The following is a 15,688-nucleotide window of genomic DNA, read 5'->3' as shown; positions in this document are numbered from 1 at the left end:
TCAGTCAGCAAAGGTCTGGCCTGCAGCATCCATCAAATAGAGACGTTGATTTCAAAGCTAAAGAAAGAGTGACTAATTTAGAAGTCTTTTTATCAAAAGCAGTTTTTATAGCAGGGTGGATGTATAAATGCAGACTAGCAATTTTGTGGGCTCATCCTTTTTTGCATTAATATGGTTAATTTGTTTTCGGTTCTCTTGTTCAAAAAATTAATTTCTCCTTCATTTTCTAGGAGACTTTGAAGTTAGCATCCAATTGCCAACCCCTGCATCTCTTCCTGCACCCCCTCACATTCTTGAAGTGTGTTTTACAGTTTGAGAGCAAACAGTTCAGCGCATAGCTCTAGGGAATGGATTCATACTACCCACCTTAATTTCCAGGTGCTCACTTTCACATACCTATGTAGTAAACAAAACCAGTTTGTTTTCAAGTTAAATGTTGATTCTGTTTCTAAATGTCAGATTTTAAAAGAGGAAAGAAAAAATATTGAAGCATTTCCCAGTGTCAACAGTTTCTTTTCTGCTTCAAATAAGCCTTTATAAAAAGGATCTTGAAACAAATGGCTTCTTTGAAAAGATCAGACTGTAATAAAAAATGTCAGCAAAGAGTGGATTTTTTTGCTGACACAGGTTTTTCTGATGATAGAAATTTTTTCAAAACCTTTTCTTACTATATTCCTTCTGTTCCCAAAGTCTGAGCAGCTAAAGCAGAGTCAGACCCCACCAACCCCATGTGCTTGTGCATGCTGAAACAGAGAGCTGTTATAGATTTCTGACTGGAGTCTTAGGAAATAATGAACACAGGAGTCACTAAAGGGAAATAAACTGGGTTAAAAACATTAAACTGAAACTGCAGATCAGCCAAAAAGGCATTCTGAGTTTAAACTACTGAGAATACATCTCTTCTAGTCAGTGCTTTCTACTGATGAAGACCTGAGTTCAGGATTTCTGCGTCTTCGATTAGAAATTCTGTTCTGGATGTGAGAAAGATTTGTTTTCTTTTTTTAAAGTAAATAAAAGATTTTAGTCACGTCCTCAAAGGTTTGATTTCCCATTTAAAAAGAAGAAATGGAGTATGTACGTATGCCTCTACATAGGCAAACTATTCAAAATCAGCGAATTGTGTATAGGTGCAGATTCTCCTGCAGAAGCATGAAGCCAGGGGTAGGTTGTGAACATGAAAGAGCATGGCCGGATACCAACAGCCTGGCTGTGGGGCTGCCTTGCTTGCTGGTGCCCCAAAGTGGGCAGTTGCAGAAACAAGGCTGGCACCCACTGCAATTCTAGATTCTAATGGAAGGAATTAAAAGATAGGGATCACTTTCAGATGTGTTTTGGGCTTTGTGAATGTCATGTATCTCAGGAAAATGAGGTAGAAAACTACCTCACTGCAGTAGCCAACCTGCAAATGACAATGGCAATAATGGTGAAGTTTATGGCATAAAATGCATTGCAGGTTATCAACATGACATAAATAAGAAAAAATATAATTTTTGAATAAACAATTGAGTTTAGTATAATTGAATACATAGTTAATAATATTTATTAAACATTTAATATAAAATGATAAAAAATGCTTTTGTTCAGAAGTAAACCAAATCACAGCTTTCCCAGAATGACAGTAATAAAGAATGCTTATTTTTTTTCCTGAAATGAAGGACTTGACTGCTAGTTCCCCATGCATCTGTGTCATTACAAAAAAAAAAACAACAAACAAAACAACTCTTCTTTTTTGATTTCTTAGTGAATAGTACTTTCTTCGGATCTGCCTTCTCCTGAATTTCACCAATGTTTTTAAGGTGTTAGTAAATCAGAGCCAACTTTAGGTTTTCTGCTACTGATCTTCTGAATAAGTCATTGGTGATTTACTTTCTGGAACAACATAAAGTGAACATAACATAGCAAGTGTTTTTTTTTTTTTAAACTGGTATAATTAATTAAAGAGTTATAATTAAAGTGCATGCATATAAAAATATATATATTGGTACTGGAGTAGAACAATGTTGCCAGAATCCCTGTGATTTTTGTGTTGGGATTAATTCAGCTTCCAAGCTTCTATTCATTTGCACTATAGTTTATATGAAATTTTGTCTGCTGGAGGCATGGACGTGGCTTGTAGGTACACAAATATGTAATTAATACCAGTGCAACTTTGAGTGGATTTGTGTTAGCCAGTGTTTCCATGGTAGGTCAGTTTGAGGTGATTTGCAGCATGGCTGTGTAAGTTTCCTGGAGGTGTTGATCTTAGCCTCAGACTCCGTGTTGCTTTCCTTGCCCATTTTCAAGAACAACAGAAGACATATTTTGATGAGAAATTGGGAAAGTGGTGAATAAGTTTAATACTAAACATGTTACAGAATTGTATACGTGAAAGTGAAAAATGAGTAAGTTCTAAGAAATCTTTCACAGAAGGAGGTGGAAAGCATAACTTAACCAAGGAGTTGGTGTTCTGAATTTTTAAGGTGAATGAAGACTGAACAGAGCTGTCAATATTGAGAATTTTGTAATATTCTGTCATGGCTTTAAGTGGAGCTGCTTGTAGTTCTTGCCATCTAACCTGTGATAGTATTTCACTTAAAAAACCACTCTGAATTCCTGATACTGCAGTTGCTGGAAAGCAAAGGGTAGTTGCAGTGTGCTGCTCTGGCTTTTGTAATATCCAGTTGCACTTTATCTTGCACCTCCCTCACCTGCCCCACATTTTCATCCCTCTCTCTCTTCGCATTTAAGCATTCTTGGCTTTTTTTTTTCCCCTTCCTCTCCACATCAAGTCCTCTCTGAAACCCTCCATATTCTGCTATATTTTCCATGGCTATTTCCCCTTAAATAACTGTCTTTTGACTGTACTCAAACATTAAAGGCTAACTGTTGATGTTGACAGACATTAGGAGTTTTATTCAGAAATAGCAGGGGGTGTATATACCAAGCTACAACTCTGGCATAGATGCAGTTACACCAGCACAAGAATGCTTTACTGTTTTACCATTTGGGTGATGGGTGTAAAATGCATCAGTCCGAGGCCTGCAGCAGCCCAATTGTGTATAAGCAGCTTAATATTAATAAAAAATACATCTTTACTACAGAGACAGCTACCGTAGCTTTGGCATCAACTTGCTTGGAATATCGATTCGGACATATCAGATCTTTGCACTGGAGAAAACTGTGTTTTTGTATCGACTTTTCTTTGTCAGAAGGCTTTTATGGTTGTTTTTTGTCTGCTGTAATTTTTCTGGGTTCAGACCCTGTTTGTAGCACGTGTCTTTTCACATTAGGACTGCATAGCTTTTCATTGCTGTAGAGCTTTACAAAGGTTCCTTTGTAAGTACTAATGAATTATGTTTTTCAAAATCATTGTAGACTGTTTTTCAGCCTGTGTTTTCCAACCCTAGTGTTGAATACAATGTATTTGAGATGGGGGGAGGAGGGGGGAAATAAGAAGCAAACAACAGTGTTTCTACTTTTATGTGTGGCAGAGGGGAGAACATCAGACACTGCTCCCTATGATGTGTTATATTGAATAGATCCAACGCTTAAATCAGGCCAAGAGGCATGGTTTTTCTTCCATGCCTAATGCTAAGAGGAGGCATGTGAGTGCTGCAGTAGCATGCTTGTTCTGAAGCTACAGTCATTAGTTAAGCTAAGAGCTGAACGACACCTGTGTTGCTTGTGAGGCACTGAGACTTTTGGACTATTATTTCATGTGTAAAAGAGGTTTTTACTTGGTTGAACTCCCATTTTTTAACCATTCCTCCTACGTAGCTCATTTCCTTGACCCAGCATTTTGCTGCTGCTGCAGGATTTATCATTTAGCATGTGTCAGCTCTGGCCTAACACACAAGGGTAATGGAGCAGAAAGCCTCCTGTCTCCAGTGAAACAGTTCTGCTGAAAGTATGGTCTGGAGGCAGCAGTCTGAGGCTCAGAATGGGACTTTAACTGATCGGAACCACAGGAAACTCTCTGAGCTGGGTAATTCCCTCCAATACTTGCTGAGGCGGTAGGTACGGGAATAGATGGTTTTATTTCTCTGTTCTGCTCTGTGACCCATAGCTAGCAACTTGCAGGCAATTTCCGTGAAGCACCTGTGTACCTGCACAGTCTCAGCACAAGAAGACAGTTTTCACCTCCTGCAGAACTTATGCAGGGGGCTGAGACGTGATATGTGGCGGAGGACTCCAGGCAGAACGGCTGCTTTCCAAGCAAAACAAACACTTTGAGGCCTCTGTGCTCCGGCTGTCTTTCACATACGGCATTGTTTAATTGTTTCAGGAGCTAGACTGGAGCATGCAGTGCACCGTCAGGGCAAACAGGGAAGATGTTTGGGGGAAGAGGCTGTCAGAATTTCCTCGCAGAAGTTTTCCCCTGTAGGTGCCATATTTACAGCTGCTACAATGACTTTATACAACTGTTTATAAATTTATGAGCGTTTTAGTCATCTCCTTTCCCATTGGTTATGCCCTGAATTTTTCCAGCATTTGCGTGGTTTTCAATTTTCACAGTTGCTGTCTGCACAGTGAGATTAATCCCACCTTGGGATCTGCACAGGAGCGTTTAAATTTATAATTCAGATGCGTACAGCTCCTGTAGTAGCAACTGTGGAGAGTTTCATGAATTTCTAATTACAAGGGATTCATTCAATAAATGTAGTTTCCTGAACTAAGTTGTAGCACCGAGCATAGATGAAGTTTAGGTAATTAAAATATGTGAGTGTCCTCTTGCACAATGCAGGAGCCTTACTTCACTTACTCGGGTTTCCTTTTGGCTGCTTTTCTCTGCTATACTCATGCATTTCAGTAGCAGAACAGTAGCACCTTGGGATAGGCAAAGGTTTTCCTTATCTCTTGTGTTGCACTCAGAGCAACTGAGCTGGAGTTACCACTGGAGGAAGAGGCCCTCATGAGTTCGAAATCTTTTGTTCCATTTGGGAAATGTGTTTCCAGCTTCTTGCCTGCATGCTTTGTGCTTTGATACATTCTTCCGTATGCACTTTTCCGGATTGGTTTATAGAAGGCAGTAAAACTGTTTTAAATATTTTTACAAGGGGGGTAACATACAAAGCAAAAATGATGTTATTTAGAAATTAACATTATTTGAAATGAAAATGTATCTGAATGATTCAATAATGCACATAGTGTCAGAGTGAATGGGAAAGCTGTATGTGAAGGAGGTTTATGCCTTGGGTCCTGAGGTGAGCAACTTAAGGCCTGAAGCATAAGCCTCAAATCTTGAGGCTTGTGAAGCTTACAAGTCATGTTTCTTTCAACACAGGGATTTGAGGAAAGAAATAAAATCACTTTGTGTGCTCACACTTCTTGTGCACCTGACCAGCTCTGCCACTTCCTTCTCTTCAGTGCCCGCTCTGGGCAGTGTCCCCAGTGCAGCCATAAGGGTGTTACCAGGGCACTATGAAACCTGTTCTGTTTCCCTTTCCCTAACAGCTGGGCTTTAGGCTCTCAGCTTTAATCACATTTCAATCAGGGAGTCTGCAGGTACTTCCTGAGGTCAGGTAGAGTTCCTGCACCAATACTGCATAGTGTGCAGGCAGCAAGAATATGTGATAATGCTACAGACCAGCTTTATGGATGCACAGAAGGCAGTTACCTGAGGCTAGGGCAGAGAAGGCCCATCGCCTGCTCTATCTCAACCAGAGGGCTGGTAATGCTTGCTGGGGTTACTACGTTGTGTGCATCTCTGCCCCCAAATTCTCCTGTGTTTCGTTTTTAAGATTCTCTTCAGAATGGTGAAAGGTGTACTTTCATGAGACTAATCTTTGAAAATATTTTTTTGAGAAGATGTGGCGTGCTTGACAGCATGCCAATAGCACAGGGTTTTTTCAGCCTTCTGGACTTCAGCCCATGGTAGAAAAAAGGCTCTGATCCTGCTGGATTCAAGTCAACACAACCTGTGGATTTTAATGTGAGGTTTAACTGATTTTAACTTAAGTAAATAGCATTACTCTAGGATGATAAAATTTGTCAGTGTTACAACTCTATGCCAAAAGTTCAGTTAAGAGTAGTATTTTCTTAAGTATTTTCCTTTACTTTCTTGTCTAAATAGCAAAAATATCGTTGTCTTTGAAAGGCAAATAGGTATAATAATCGCAGCAATACAAGACTACTGAGTGTTTTGCATTCCAGTGTTGCAAAGTTTTAGAGGAGGAAGAAGAGAATTGTCCTTGTTTGTGTCCTCCACAGTCATCTTGATCCTATAAAACTGCTTCTGTTAAAACAGGGCGGGCTTGACAGTGAGAAAAAAGAAAGCAAATACAGTCAGCTTTTCTTAGGATTTTGTTACGCGGGATGCAGCTGGCTATTCATCTGCATAGTTTTCATTTTAGGCTGAAAGTGGTAATTTTCCATTTAATTGCAGTCTCAGGCTATGAGTTCACAAGTAACTGCTCAAGCAAAAGACTTCTATAAAGCCTTGGGAACCTAGATAGTGTCTTGTAAATGATAATTTACAAAAACTACAATGTATTTTAAAAAGCACTTGCTGCAGACAGCTTTTTAAAGCAACAGATAAATCAGAAAGTGGAGCATCTACTGCTGAGAAGTTGGAGTCTAAAGGCATGCTGGGCACACAGCGGGTTCTCCTGAGTGGCTACGTGAAGCTTTAAGATATGCTAGCTTGTAAAATGCTCAATTTCTCAGCTGTATGCTGATCTGTGGACAAATGAGGTGCTCATGAGACGTGTTTGGAACATGGGGCTTCTGTTCCCTCCCTCCTTGAGGCCAGGGTGAGAGACTGGGCGAGGTTTGTAGTGGTGTGCCTGCAGTCTTTCCTGGATGAAATACTTGCTTGGATTCCATTTTGACTAATGAGAGCTAATGGAGAAAGAGGGGAATGTCTGGTGCCAAATAGCTAATTTCACTTCCTTGATCTCTGAGCATCTGTGGAATTTCCCTGGTCTTGGTCCAACTTCTGCTTGACTGCAGAAGGAGCCCTCAAGTCTGTCAGTGAGTGGATGTGATCTCCTTTTCACGCTATCTTCCACTCAAGGACTTCAGTTCCCTTTCTGTGCTATAAGATCAGCAAAAGCAGATAACCAGACCACAGGCAAAATCCCCAAGTTGGGCAATGACCTTGTGTCAGCCTTGAACACTTCATAGCAAGCATGTGGCAATGGGCTGCTCTGTGTTCTTCTGCCTGCTGTGACTGGCAGCTGCGTGGTGGCAGGGTGGGCTCTGTGCTTTTGCAAACTCTGGCCTTAGGAACTTTCTGGGAGCACTAATCCAATGCCACTTCATGGCAGTCAGCGGTAATTTCCTGTCTGTGTTAAAAGGCTGCATTTCCAGAAAGTTGTGTCTAGCTTTCCTTTTTGTATTAAATCTTAAGAACATTTTGTCACCCTTTCTGTAATCAAAGGGCATAGGAAGTACAATTTCACAGAGATAAGAGATTTACATGTAGGCTGAGGAATGCATGAACAAAAAGACCTCCGGGATTGAGAAATAAATACATATCTTTTTTTCTTTGAGTATATGTACTACTGTTGCTTACTCAGCTATGATGGCCCTTTGGTTACAGTACCACCTTTGCAGTAACTTGAGCTGCTGAGGAGAAATGGTCATAAGCAGGCTCTCCCATTGTTTCACATGCAGATCAAGTTGTGAATTGCAGCTCTCGATACTGACAAATAACTTTTAATTGGTTCTTTCATTCTAATTGGAATTTTCCCACTGATTTCAGATAGATCATGGTTATCGATATGGGCCTTTTAATCTTGAGTTGTATACCAGGAGTGGGGCTTGTCTCATCTAACTTGAGCTATCTGAAACCTGTCAGGCGAGTTGTTCTGTAGGAGCTGCTGCCTCTCCGTTGGTTATGAGGAATTTAGGTGGCTGGGCCCTGGAGTAGATAGTTCTATCCCAGCTATTTGGAGGAAGGGAATTTGAATTCCATCCTCTGATGCATTTCTGTGAGAAAAACCGGCCTTGCTGGAGCATACCAGAATCCTCTCAATAGTTGTAGCCCATTAGAAGAGAAGGCTCTTTCAGTACTGATTTTTTTTTCCCTGTATATTATTCATTAAAGTAAATTTGTAGAAATTCTGCTTGGATTTCTATTAAGCTGTGTGATGGCATAACATAACAATTGCATAACAAAATGCAAACATTGCATTTTTTAATCCATAGCAGTGGCGGAAATACAGATACCTGCATGAGGAAGATTCTTGTTGCTAATACCCCTTCCCCAAAGTGTGTTCCGTGATGCATAACCCAAAACCTCAACTGCCTACTTTCTAAAACTCATTTTTTATTTTACTCATTTGAGAAACTAAAGCTTGTGCATGTTTTTCTAGGCACGTCATTAGTATGATAACTGGGACCCAAAAGTCATAGGCATTGTTCTTGGCTCCTATGAACCGTCCCTGAGCAACGCCCTTAACACTGTTCTATGGAAAATAGTTATCTGTATTTAGCAGTGAACTGAGTTGGTACTTTCCGCGCAACTTCCAATAGAAAATACCAAGCAAAAAATACTGGTTTTAGTCTTAATTCTTTTTTATGGATGATACTTTATGGTTTCAAAACAACAACATTTTTGTTATAGCAAAGCATTTGTAAACTATGTTTGTGGTAAAACTTGTGTTGCAACTACCAGCGGTAAGAAGGCTGTGGAGCAGTGCATGATGAGTAGAATCAGTCTGCTTAAGCCAGGTATGTTTAGGCTCATGCAGTCTGTTAACAGAAATGGATCCTTAGCTTTTGCTCTGTCCCCAATATTTGCCTGGGACTTTAACCTATCTGGAACCCTGTACAGCACATAGAGACTTGAAGTGGCTTAACATTAAATGACAAATAAACATATTAGGGAAAGAATACTGAAATACTGAAGAGAGTTGTAGGTCTTTCTGTGAGTATGTCTTAAGCATTGATCATTTAGTGAAAGGAATTCATTCTTCTTTATATTTTGTTTTGAATCTCCTCTGTGTGACAATCCTATGTTGCTCTGTAAAATCCAGTGGTGTAATTCTCCTTAATTGGAGTATTTCAGAATGTATCTAGAGAGCAATTCCTCCTGGAGAGGCTGGTGTTTCCCATTCAGTAGGTTTTAAGGTAGTGCAAGACTTTGTTACCCTGTTTCTTCTCTTCACCCCTTCCAAACTCTTTGTAATTTCATTAACCCAACATCTGTTCCGTTTTAGGAGAAACCTGATGCCAGTCCCACATCTCTACAACTGCGATCCCAGATTGAGGTGAGTACTTTGATTTTGGTTGTCTATTTCTGTTTGTTTGATCTTTAATTTTCTACATAAATTGGGCAAAGGATGCTCTCGTGTCTGGTCTCACTGCTGTGTCTTCTCTTGCAGGAGTCACTTGGTATCAGCAGCACCGCATCAACACCTGACACTGAAAGAAAGTAAGTAAAGGCACAGGAGGTCAGAAAGGAGGGAGGGGGAATTTGGTGTTTTCTTTTTCCTTGGAGTAAATTCATTTTAAATTGCATTGGTACTTCAGGATTTAAGATGCAGCCTCTGTTAATGAAACCCAGTTTGGAACCCGTTCCTTCTCTCTTTCTCTCTTGGTATTTTGTTATGTTGTTGTTTGTTTGTTTGTTTTTCATTCAAAGGAAGGATATCTTTTCTCCCTTATGTGTGCACTCAGGATGTGATACACCATTAAGACTGGTAGTTATTTCTAAGGAGCATTACTGATTACGCGTTCTCTGCAAATTAAAGCTGCTTAAAAATAACTTTATGGGGCTAGACCTGAACGCAGTCAAGGAAAGATTGGCTGGGGAAATAGAGCTTCAAGTTTTAACCACTTTCCTTTTCCTGTGCACTCCTGGGTTTGTAGCTGTGCTTTTGAAGAAGGTGCCAAGGGAGTAAAGTATTTTAAAATGAAGTTAAAAGGAACTTTAATTTTAGCAGTCCTTAATAAAAAGCTTTCTGTGTGGACTGAGAGGGTTTCTGTTTACTGTCACCTCCTGCTGCAATGTGTGCACTTGTTTTCAGTGCCTCCTTCCTTTGATCCCAAGATCCTGGATCCCTACTGCTAAGGGTAATGTGCAGCAGGCAGGAAGACAACTGATACTGTATTTCCCATTGCCTTCATGTTGCAGGTTTGTGCCAGCTGGATTAGTTCAGATGCGCTGCATAGAGTACAGGTCTGAATGTAAGGTGCTTTAGTAAATTTACTACAGCTCCACATGTGAGTAACTTCTAGGGGAGCCAGGGTTCAACTGGACCATAGCAGGAAAGATTTAAAAAATTACTGCCCTTGCTGTTTGCCAGTTCAGCAGAGCCAGCCTCAGTCCCAGGTGGAGCTGCAGTAGATGTGAGCCGTGGGACTTGACTCACTGAGTGCTTGCCACATGGAAGTCAGGTGTCTAGTGTGCTGCTTACAGGCTTCTTGCACAAGTGGCTGAAAGCTGATTCATGCTAAAGATCTTGTAAACTTATTCATTATTTTTTAGAGATGCCTTGTCGCTCTTTGTCACTCACAGAGTGATGATTTGCTTGAGGTGAATACTCCTTTTCAAAACAGCTTAAGATGGATAAAGGTGAATTTTGCATTGGTGCCATCATTGCCTCCATTTTATTTGTTGTTAACGGAGAAAGTCTAAAAGGCTTAAGATTTAAAAGTGGTGCTTCAGATATTGAAACATGGATAAGTTCCTTTCAAGGATGCTTCTGTGTCTAGCACTGTAATGAAACTAAAAGTGCAAAGTGGATGGGAACATTATAAGCACTGTACTCTGGGAAGTAAGCTTCTAAGTTCATAATCATAATGCTTTTCTCAAAGCACTTTCTCCATGAGCAAATATCATTCTCCTACCTCAGGTAAGTGATCAGATCTCACAGGAGGGCAGCATCCAACTGGGAATGAAGTCCTCTTACAGGTTCTAGCCAACCTCCTGGACTGTGTCTTTTTGTAGATATTATATCACAAATAACTGAGTGAGGAGAGAGTATCTATAGAAATATCTTTTGAGTAATAGTATTCTGAGAGTACTCATTTATTTCATTGAAGAGAAATTCACTATGTTATCTTATACCAGATGGAAGAGACCTATGATTTTTGTAGAGCATTCAAGATTGTAAGTGTCCTTTTTGAGGATTTCTTCTGTAAACTGAGGGGCATACATAGGTAACTCAGTTGAATATATGAAATTGGCACAAGAGAGATTGTGTCAGAAATTTTTACAGTAGGAAACAAGCCATCAGTATGTGCACAGAGTGTTTAAAATAATGAGTATCTACTTGATGCCATACAAAATAATCAAAACAGAAATAGTACAGGCCTATGCTTATTCATGACAACCAGCCCTATCAATGCTGGTTTCATTTCTGTACCTCAGAGTCAATTCAACCCTCTAAATTGGAGGGAGAGGTTATAAAATTGATTTGCAGAAAAACTAATATTTCAAGTCCGTGAGATAATAGTAAGATGCTGAGTTGTTAGCTTTTTGAGGGAGGATGTGTCAGCTGTAGAGGCTTTTTCATGATTATTGTTTAATTTGTGGCTTTTGAGTAAATTTTGCTGCGTGGGCATGCTGCAAGAGACAGGAAAACTTGTCCCTTTTGGGGACAGTGCTTCTGTGGTCACCTCTGCTGTGTGATAGATCTGAGGTGAACTTTTTACAAAGCTTCTTCTGTTATTGGAAGAGTCCCATTTTCCAAACATGAAACTCAGTGCAGATGTATATTGATTTCTAAAATTCTGAAACAGCTTAAGGCGTGTGAATTGGAAAGATTTGTCCTTTTTTTATAGGGGGTGGAAAACCCATTGTTATGAATACTGTTATAAAGCCCAAGTAAAAGCTTGGCCAACAGAAACTTACATATCTTCATATTAAAAATACAAACTTTTTCATAGAATGAGCTCAGGGGAGTTGTTTGTGTGGTATCCTGAGCAGGCTGCTTCAGAAAGTGAAGAAAAATTAAAAAAAAAAAAAAAAAAAAAGGAGTTGCAATGGGGAAGGCAAGTGGCCCAGTAAATTGCAGGACTTATTGGTAGCTCCCTCATCCAAAGTTTCTGTTTGCACACCCTCCAGCTTAACTCTTCTAGAATATAATGTTTTAAAATAACACACCTTGATGGTTGTTTAATTTTACAGAGTTAAGACATTCCAGACAGAAAGAGGCTTTGAGGGAGTCTTGGAATAAGCTATGTTTGCTTTAACCTTTGGTTTGGTTTCCTTTTTTCGTGATACCTGATTGGGAAAAAAAAAAAAACTCTGACAGTCTCTACTATACACCACAGTGAAAACAGATCAGCCATGATGCCCTGTGGTAGGAAAAAATCCCGTTTATGTGGACAAGTAGTGTGTGCTCAGTCTTACCTTGAATCTTAGGAACTGTGCCGCCCAAGTTGTTATTATTAACATCTGTTCAAAGCCAGTGTGAAAATAGTTTGGTTCCCTTAGTCCATCAAGTTGTCAAACAAGTATCTGTCTAGTGGGTGATGTGGCTGCAACGTAGAAGAACAGCCATAGTGCCTGGAGGGAGGCAAAAAGGAGTTAAATAGCCTGGAGTCAGAGCTGCTTGTCATTTCAAGTGGTTGTCCTTCCAGAAGTTACTTGGGGCGATGCCACCTTCCTCTGTCACTGGCAGCACTTTCCTTCTTTCCTTTTAATTAGAGAAAGCTAAAAAAAAAAAAAAAAAAAAAATCACATGTGAACCTCCTCTATGCATTATAAATGCCCTAGCAAAGATGCTTTTCATTTGATTGATTCTGACAAGGAGAGAAAAAGCTTCACTGTAGCAAAGGCCTGTGAGATTTATGTGAAGATGTGTGGAGAATAACACCAAAGGTGCTGATGTAGCCTGGAAAGCTATCATTAAAAACAGAATAAAAAGTTGTGTTAGTTCAAGCTTCAGCCTGCAATTGCTGTACATTTTTTGGCCATACTAGAGTTACTTCTGTACATTGAAATGGGCAGGCTTCCTAGTCCTATAATACTCAGCAAAGTGTGGAAGGATGTGTTTGTAGCTTTTTTCTTGTAATAATTACTTTCATTTCTTTCTGCCCTTTCCAAAGTTCTCTTTCTAAACTTGAGGGATACTTTCAGTTGCACTAGTGTAACTTAGCAGATTCTCAGTCAGCCTCCATCAAAGTGGAGTGGTACCTCTAAGCATGACGTTTTTCATTTTAAACAAGTCTCCCCAGAATTGCAAGCATTTCTGTGTAGACACACTGATTTCTGATTTGCTGGAAGAATAATAGCTATAACAAATAGGCAGTAAATGTGCTCTTAGTAGTTACTATCCTTTCTTTGTCCCCACAGCATGTTGATTTGGGGATATATTGTATATACAATCCCTATTATTCAAAGTGATGGCAACACCCCAAGGATGTTTACTCAAACGGGAGACTGAGCAGGGTTTTCTCATAATTGTAAACAGAGCATTTAAAACAATGTAATCCAACTTTTAGCCTGTTCCCGTTTTTAAGCATTCGAACCTACATGACAGACTGATGAGCTCTGCATGTTTGCCAGGAAATCCAGGTTAAACTGAGTCCCCTGAACTTAAGCTTCTGCATCCTGACTCTCATCCTGTTTTCAGAAGAACTGGGGATGTTGCAGAGGGGAAGTTGTGTATTTTCCCTCTTGGGAAATAGATCTGTTTGCTCTCAGTGCTTACTTACTTAGACAAGTTTCAATTGTGGTGTATCAGAGAACTGCCAGAAAAGAGGGAAGTAAGTGAGAAACACAAGAGTACTGCATACAGATAGGATGAGGTACAGTCACTCCTGTGTACTAATTTATTTATTTTTTCTAGTTTGCAGCTGCTAGAGAAAGGAAAGACAGAAAACAGTGCATGGGGGGGTAACACCTGTGACTTTATCTGGCATTTCACAGGCATTCCTGCCACCCCTGGATGTCAGTGGGTGCTAGGAATTGCCACCTTCTGCATGAATCGCTTGTTCTTTTCTTGAATTATAGCAGTCAAGCATGCTACAGACCAAGTAAATGGTCATAATTTGTGTTAATTGCCCTGATTCACTCAGCTCAGTACAATTTAGGTGTTCTGTTACCAATGATCTTCAAGACCAAAATTCCAGACTCTGATGGAGCGGGTAAATGATCACGGATTTCAAGAATTGCCACATGGAAGATGCTGGGGAGCAGTTTGTGCATATGGCACAGGCTGCATGGTTGTCATTACTCAGGAGTTTTGCATTCCAGCATGGGGAGCTGCTGCACCTCTGGCAACTGTCCTCAGCTCCCAGCTTCAGCTGCTCACCAGTGTGTCTTTATCTTGCTTTCCATGTGTGCAGGACGATCATCTTAAACCAAGTTCCTTGCACACTGAGTTCATGCATCCTAGCCAGCTCCCTGGTTACTTGCTGTGGATGTCAAAGGAGGAGTTGCAGGCTGCTCAGTAGTTGGGGCTTTCCCTGAGATTGTTAGCAGGCAGCCAGTGAAGCCACAACAGAAGTTGTTGCCTGCATTCTCTCAGCTCTGTAGGAGAAACTGTGGACTGGATCTGCTCTTAAAGATTTTCCGCAGTGGATTTACCATAGTAAAATCAGTCACTATCATGCTGTGTACAGTTGAATTTCACATCAACCTCAGGCTGGGAGAGAGTCTGCAGTCCAGTGTCACCATGTTTTTGGCGGTTGTCAATGAAAATCGCTTTCATTTTGCAACAGAAGAGTTCACGCAAGCCTAAATTGTGCCCTCTTCAACGCCCTAATCTGTTGGCCTTTGCCAGTAGCTTTTAATGCTAGATTTCCCAATCCTCTTCCCTTCTAGCCTCTAAACTACAGGTCATACTCTGAATGTAAGGGGTTATTAAATCATCACTCCAGTCGCCACTGATGGAGTGGCTTAAATTCTGTCATATTTGATTCTGGCAACTTGTCAGGGTGCCTGAGTTAACTTCAGCAGAAATTCATGAGCTCCTCTGCTATGAAACAGGAGTGCTGCTCTGCCAGAGGATGTGAGGCAGGGAATGGGCATTAACTGAGCAGAACAAAGCAGAAAACAAAAACAGAACCACCAAGTGAGGATGCCAGTGGCCACACTTAATTGCTAACAGAACAAATTGTTCGTTTTTCGTCGGTTAAATATTATATTGGATGAAAAAAGGAGGAAAAAGTAAAGTCCCTCCATACTCGAGAGGTCTGCATTTAAGTTGTGTTCCTTTAAGCCCTGTGCTTGCAGGAATCAAAAAGAAGCAGTGAATGTGTATGGCCCTGTTCTCACTTGTTTGAGGCCTGATTTAGTCAAAGCCAGATTATTCACGGACGCCTTTAAACAGCCTCCTCTGGAGAAGTAGGGCAGGAAACTCCCACAATAATCCTCACAATGGGAGCCAGAGGCCAGCCAAGCACTGCCTGGGACACGTGAAGAGGAGAACCAGTGTGCCTCTGAGCCACTGTGGGGTTTCAATCCCGGTAGTTTGGTGCTAGAAAAAAAGAGAGAAAGTCAACCTTGTCGCAGCCAGCCAGCAGGGCAAGCAGAGAGCAATTTGCTACCTTGCACCCGCTCTTCACTATGGAGGAGCTTTCAGCTGGCAGTGGCCTGCCCCAACTCCATGGGTTTTAAATAAATTCCAATTTATGGAATAAACACATCCATGTGATATGCAGCCCTGCTCCGGCCTCCATGATGAGGGTCTGTGGCCAGCCCATAGGCACCGCCATGGCTGGTGTGGGAAATGTGCACACAGTTTCCACTGAGAAAGTTTTGACCTGCTTTAAGAGCCATTGCTATGGAAACCTAATGAGAAGATAATTG

At 40.7% G+C, this 15,688-nt stretch overlaps 1 protein-coding gene across 4 annotated transcripts in view; it reads left to right on the top strand.

Annotated features, from left to right (window-relative positions):
- LOC122185143 (SAM and SH3 domain-containing protein 1-like) overlaps positions 1–15,688 on the top strand; it is a 519,052-nt gene that overhangs the window by 445,278 nt on the left and 58,086 nt on the right. For all 4 annotated transcript variants that reach the window (XM_042880723.1, XM_042880713.1, XM_042880710.1 and 1 more), the window contains exons 3-4: positions 9,144–9,194; positions 9,309–9,358. In XM_042880723.1, the coding sequence (XP_042736657.1) occupies positions 9,144–9,194; positions 9,309–9,358 (101 nt within the window). The remainder of the gene's footprint in view (positions 1–9,143; positions 9,195–9,308; positions 9,359–15,688) is intronic.

This window comes from Lagopus leucura, unplaced genomic scaffold, assembly GCF_019238085.1.
Source record: "Lagopus leucura isolate 7727_CA_CO unplaced genomic scaffold, USGS_WTPT01 Super-Scaffold_73, whole genome shotgun sequence".
Lineage (NCBI taxonomy): Eukaryota > Metazoa > Chordata > Aves > Galliformes > Phasianidae > Lagopus > Lagopus leucura.
The sequence above is the reverse complement of the archived record's forward strand: the minus strand, read 5'-3'. Positions and strand labels throughout refer to the sequence as shown.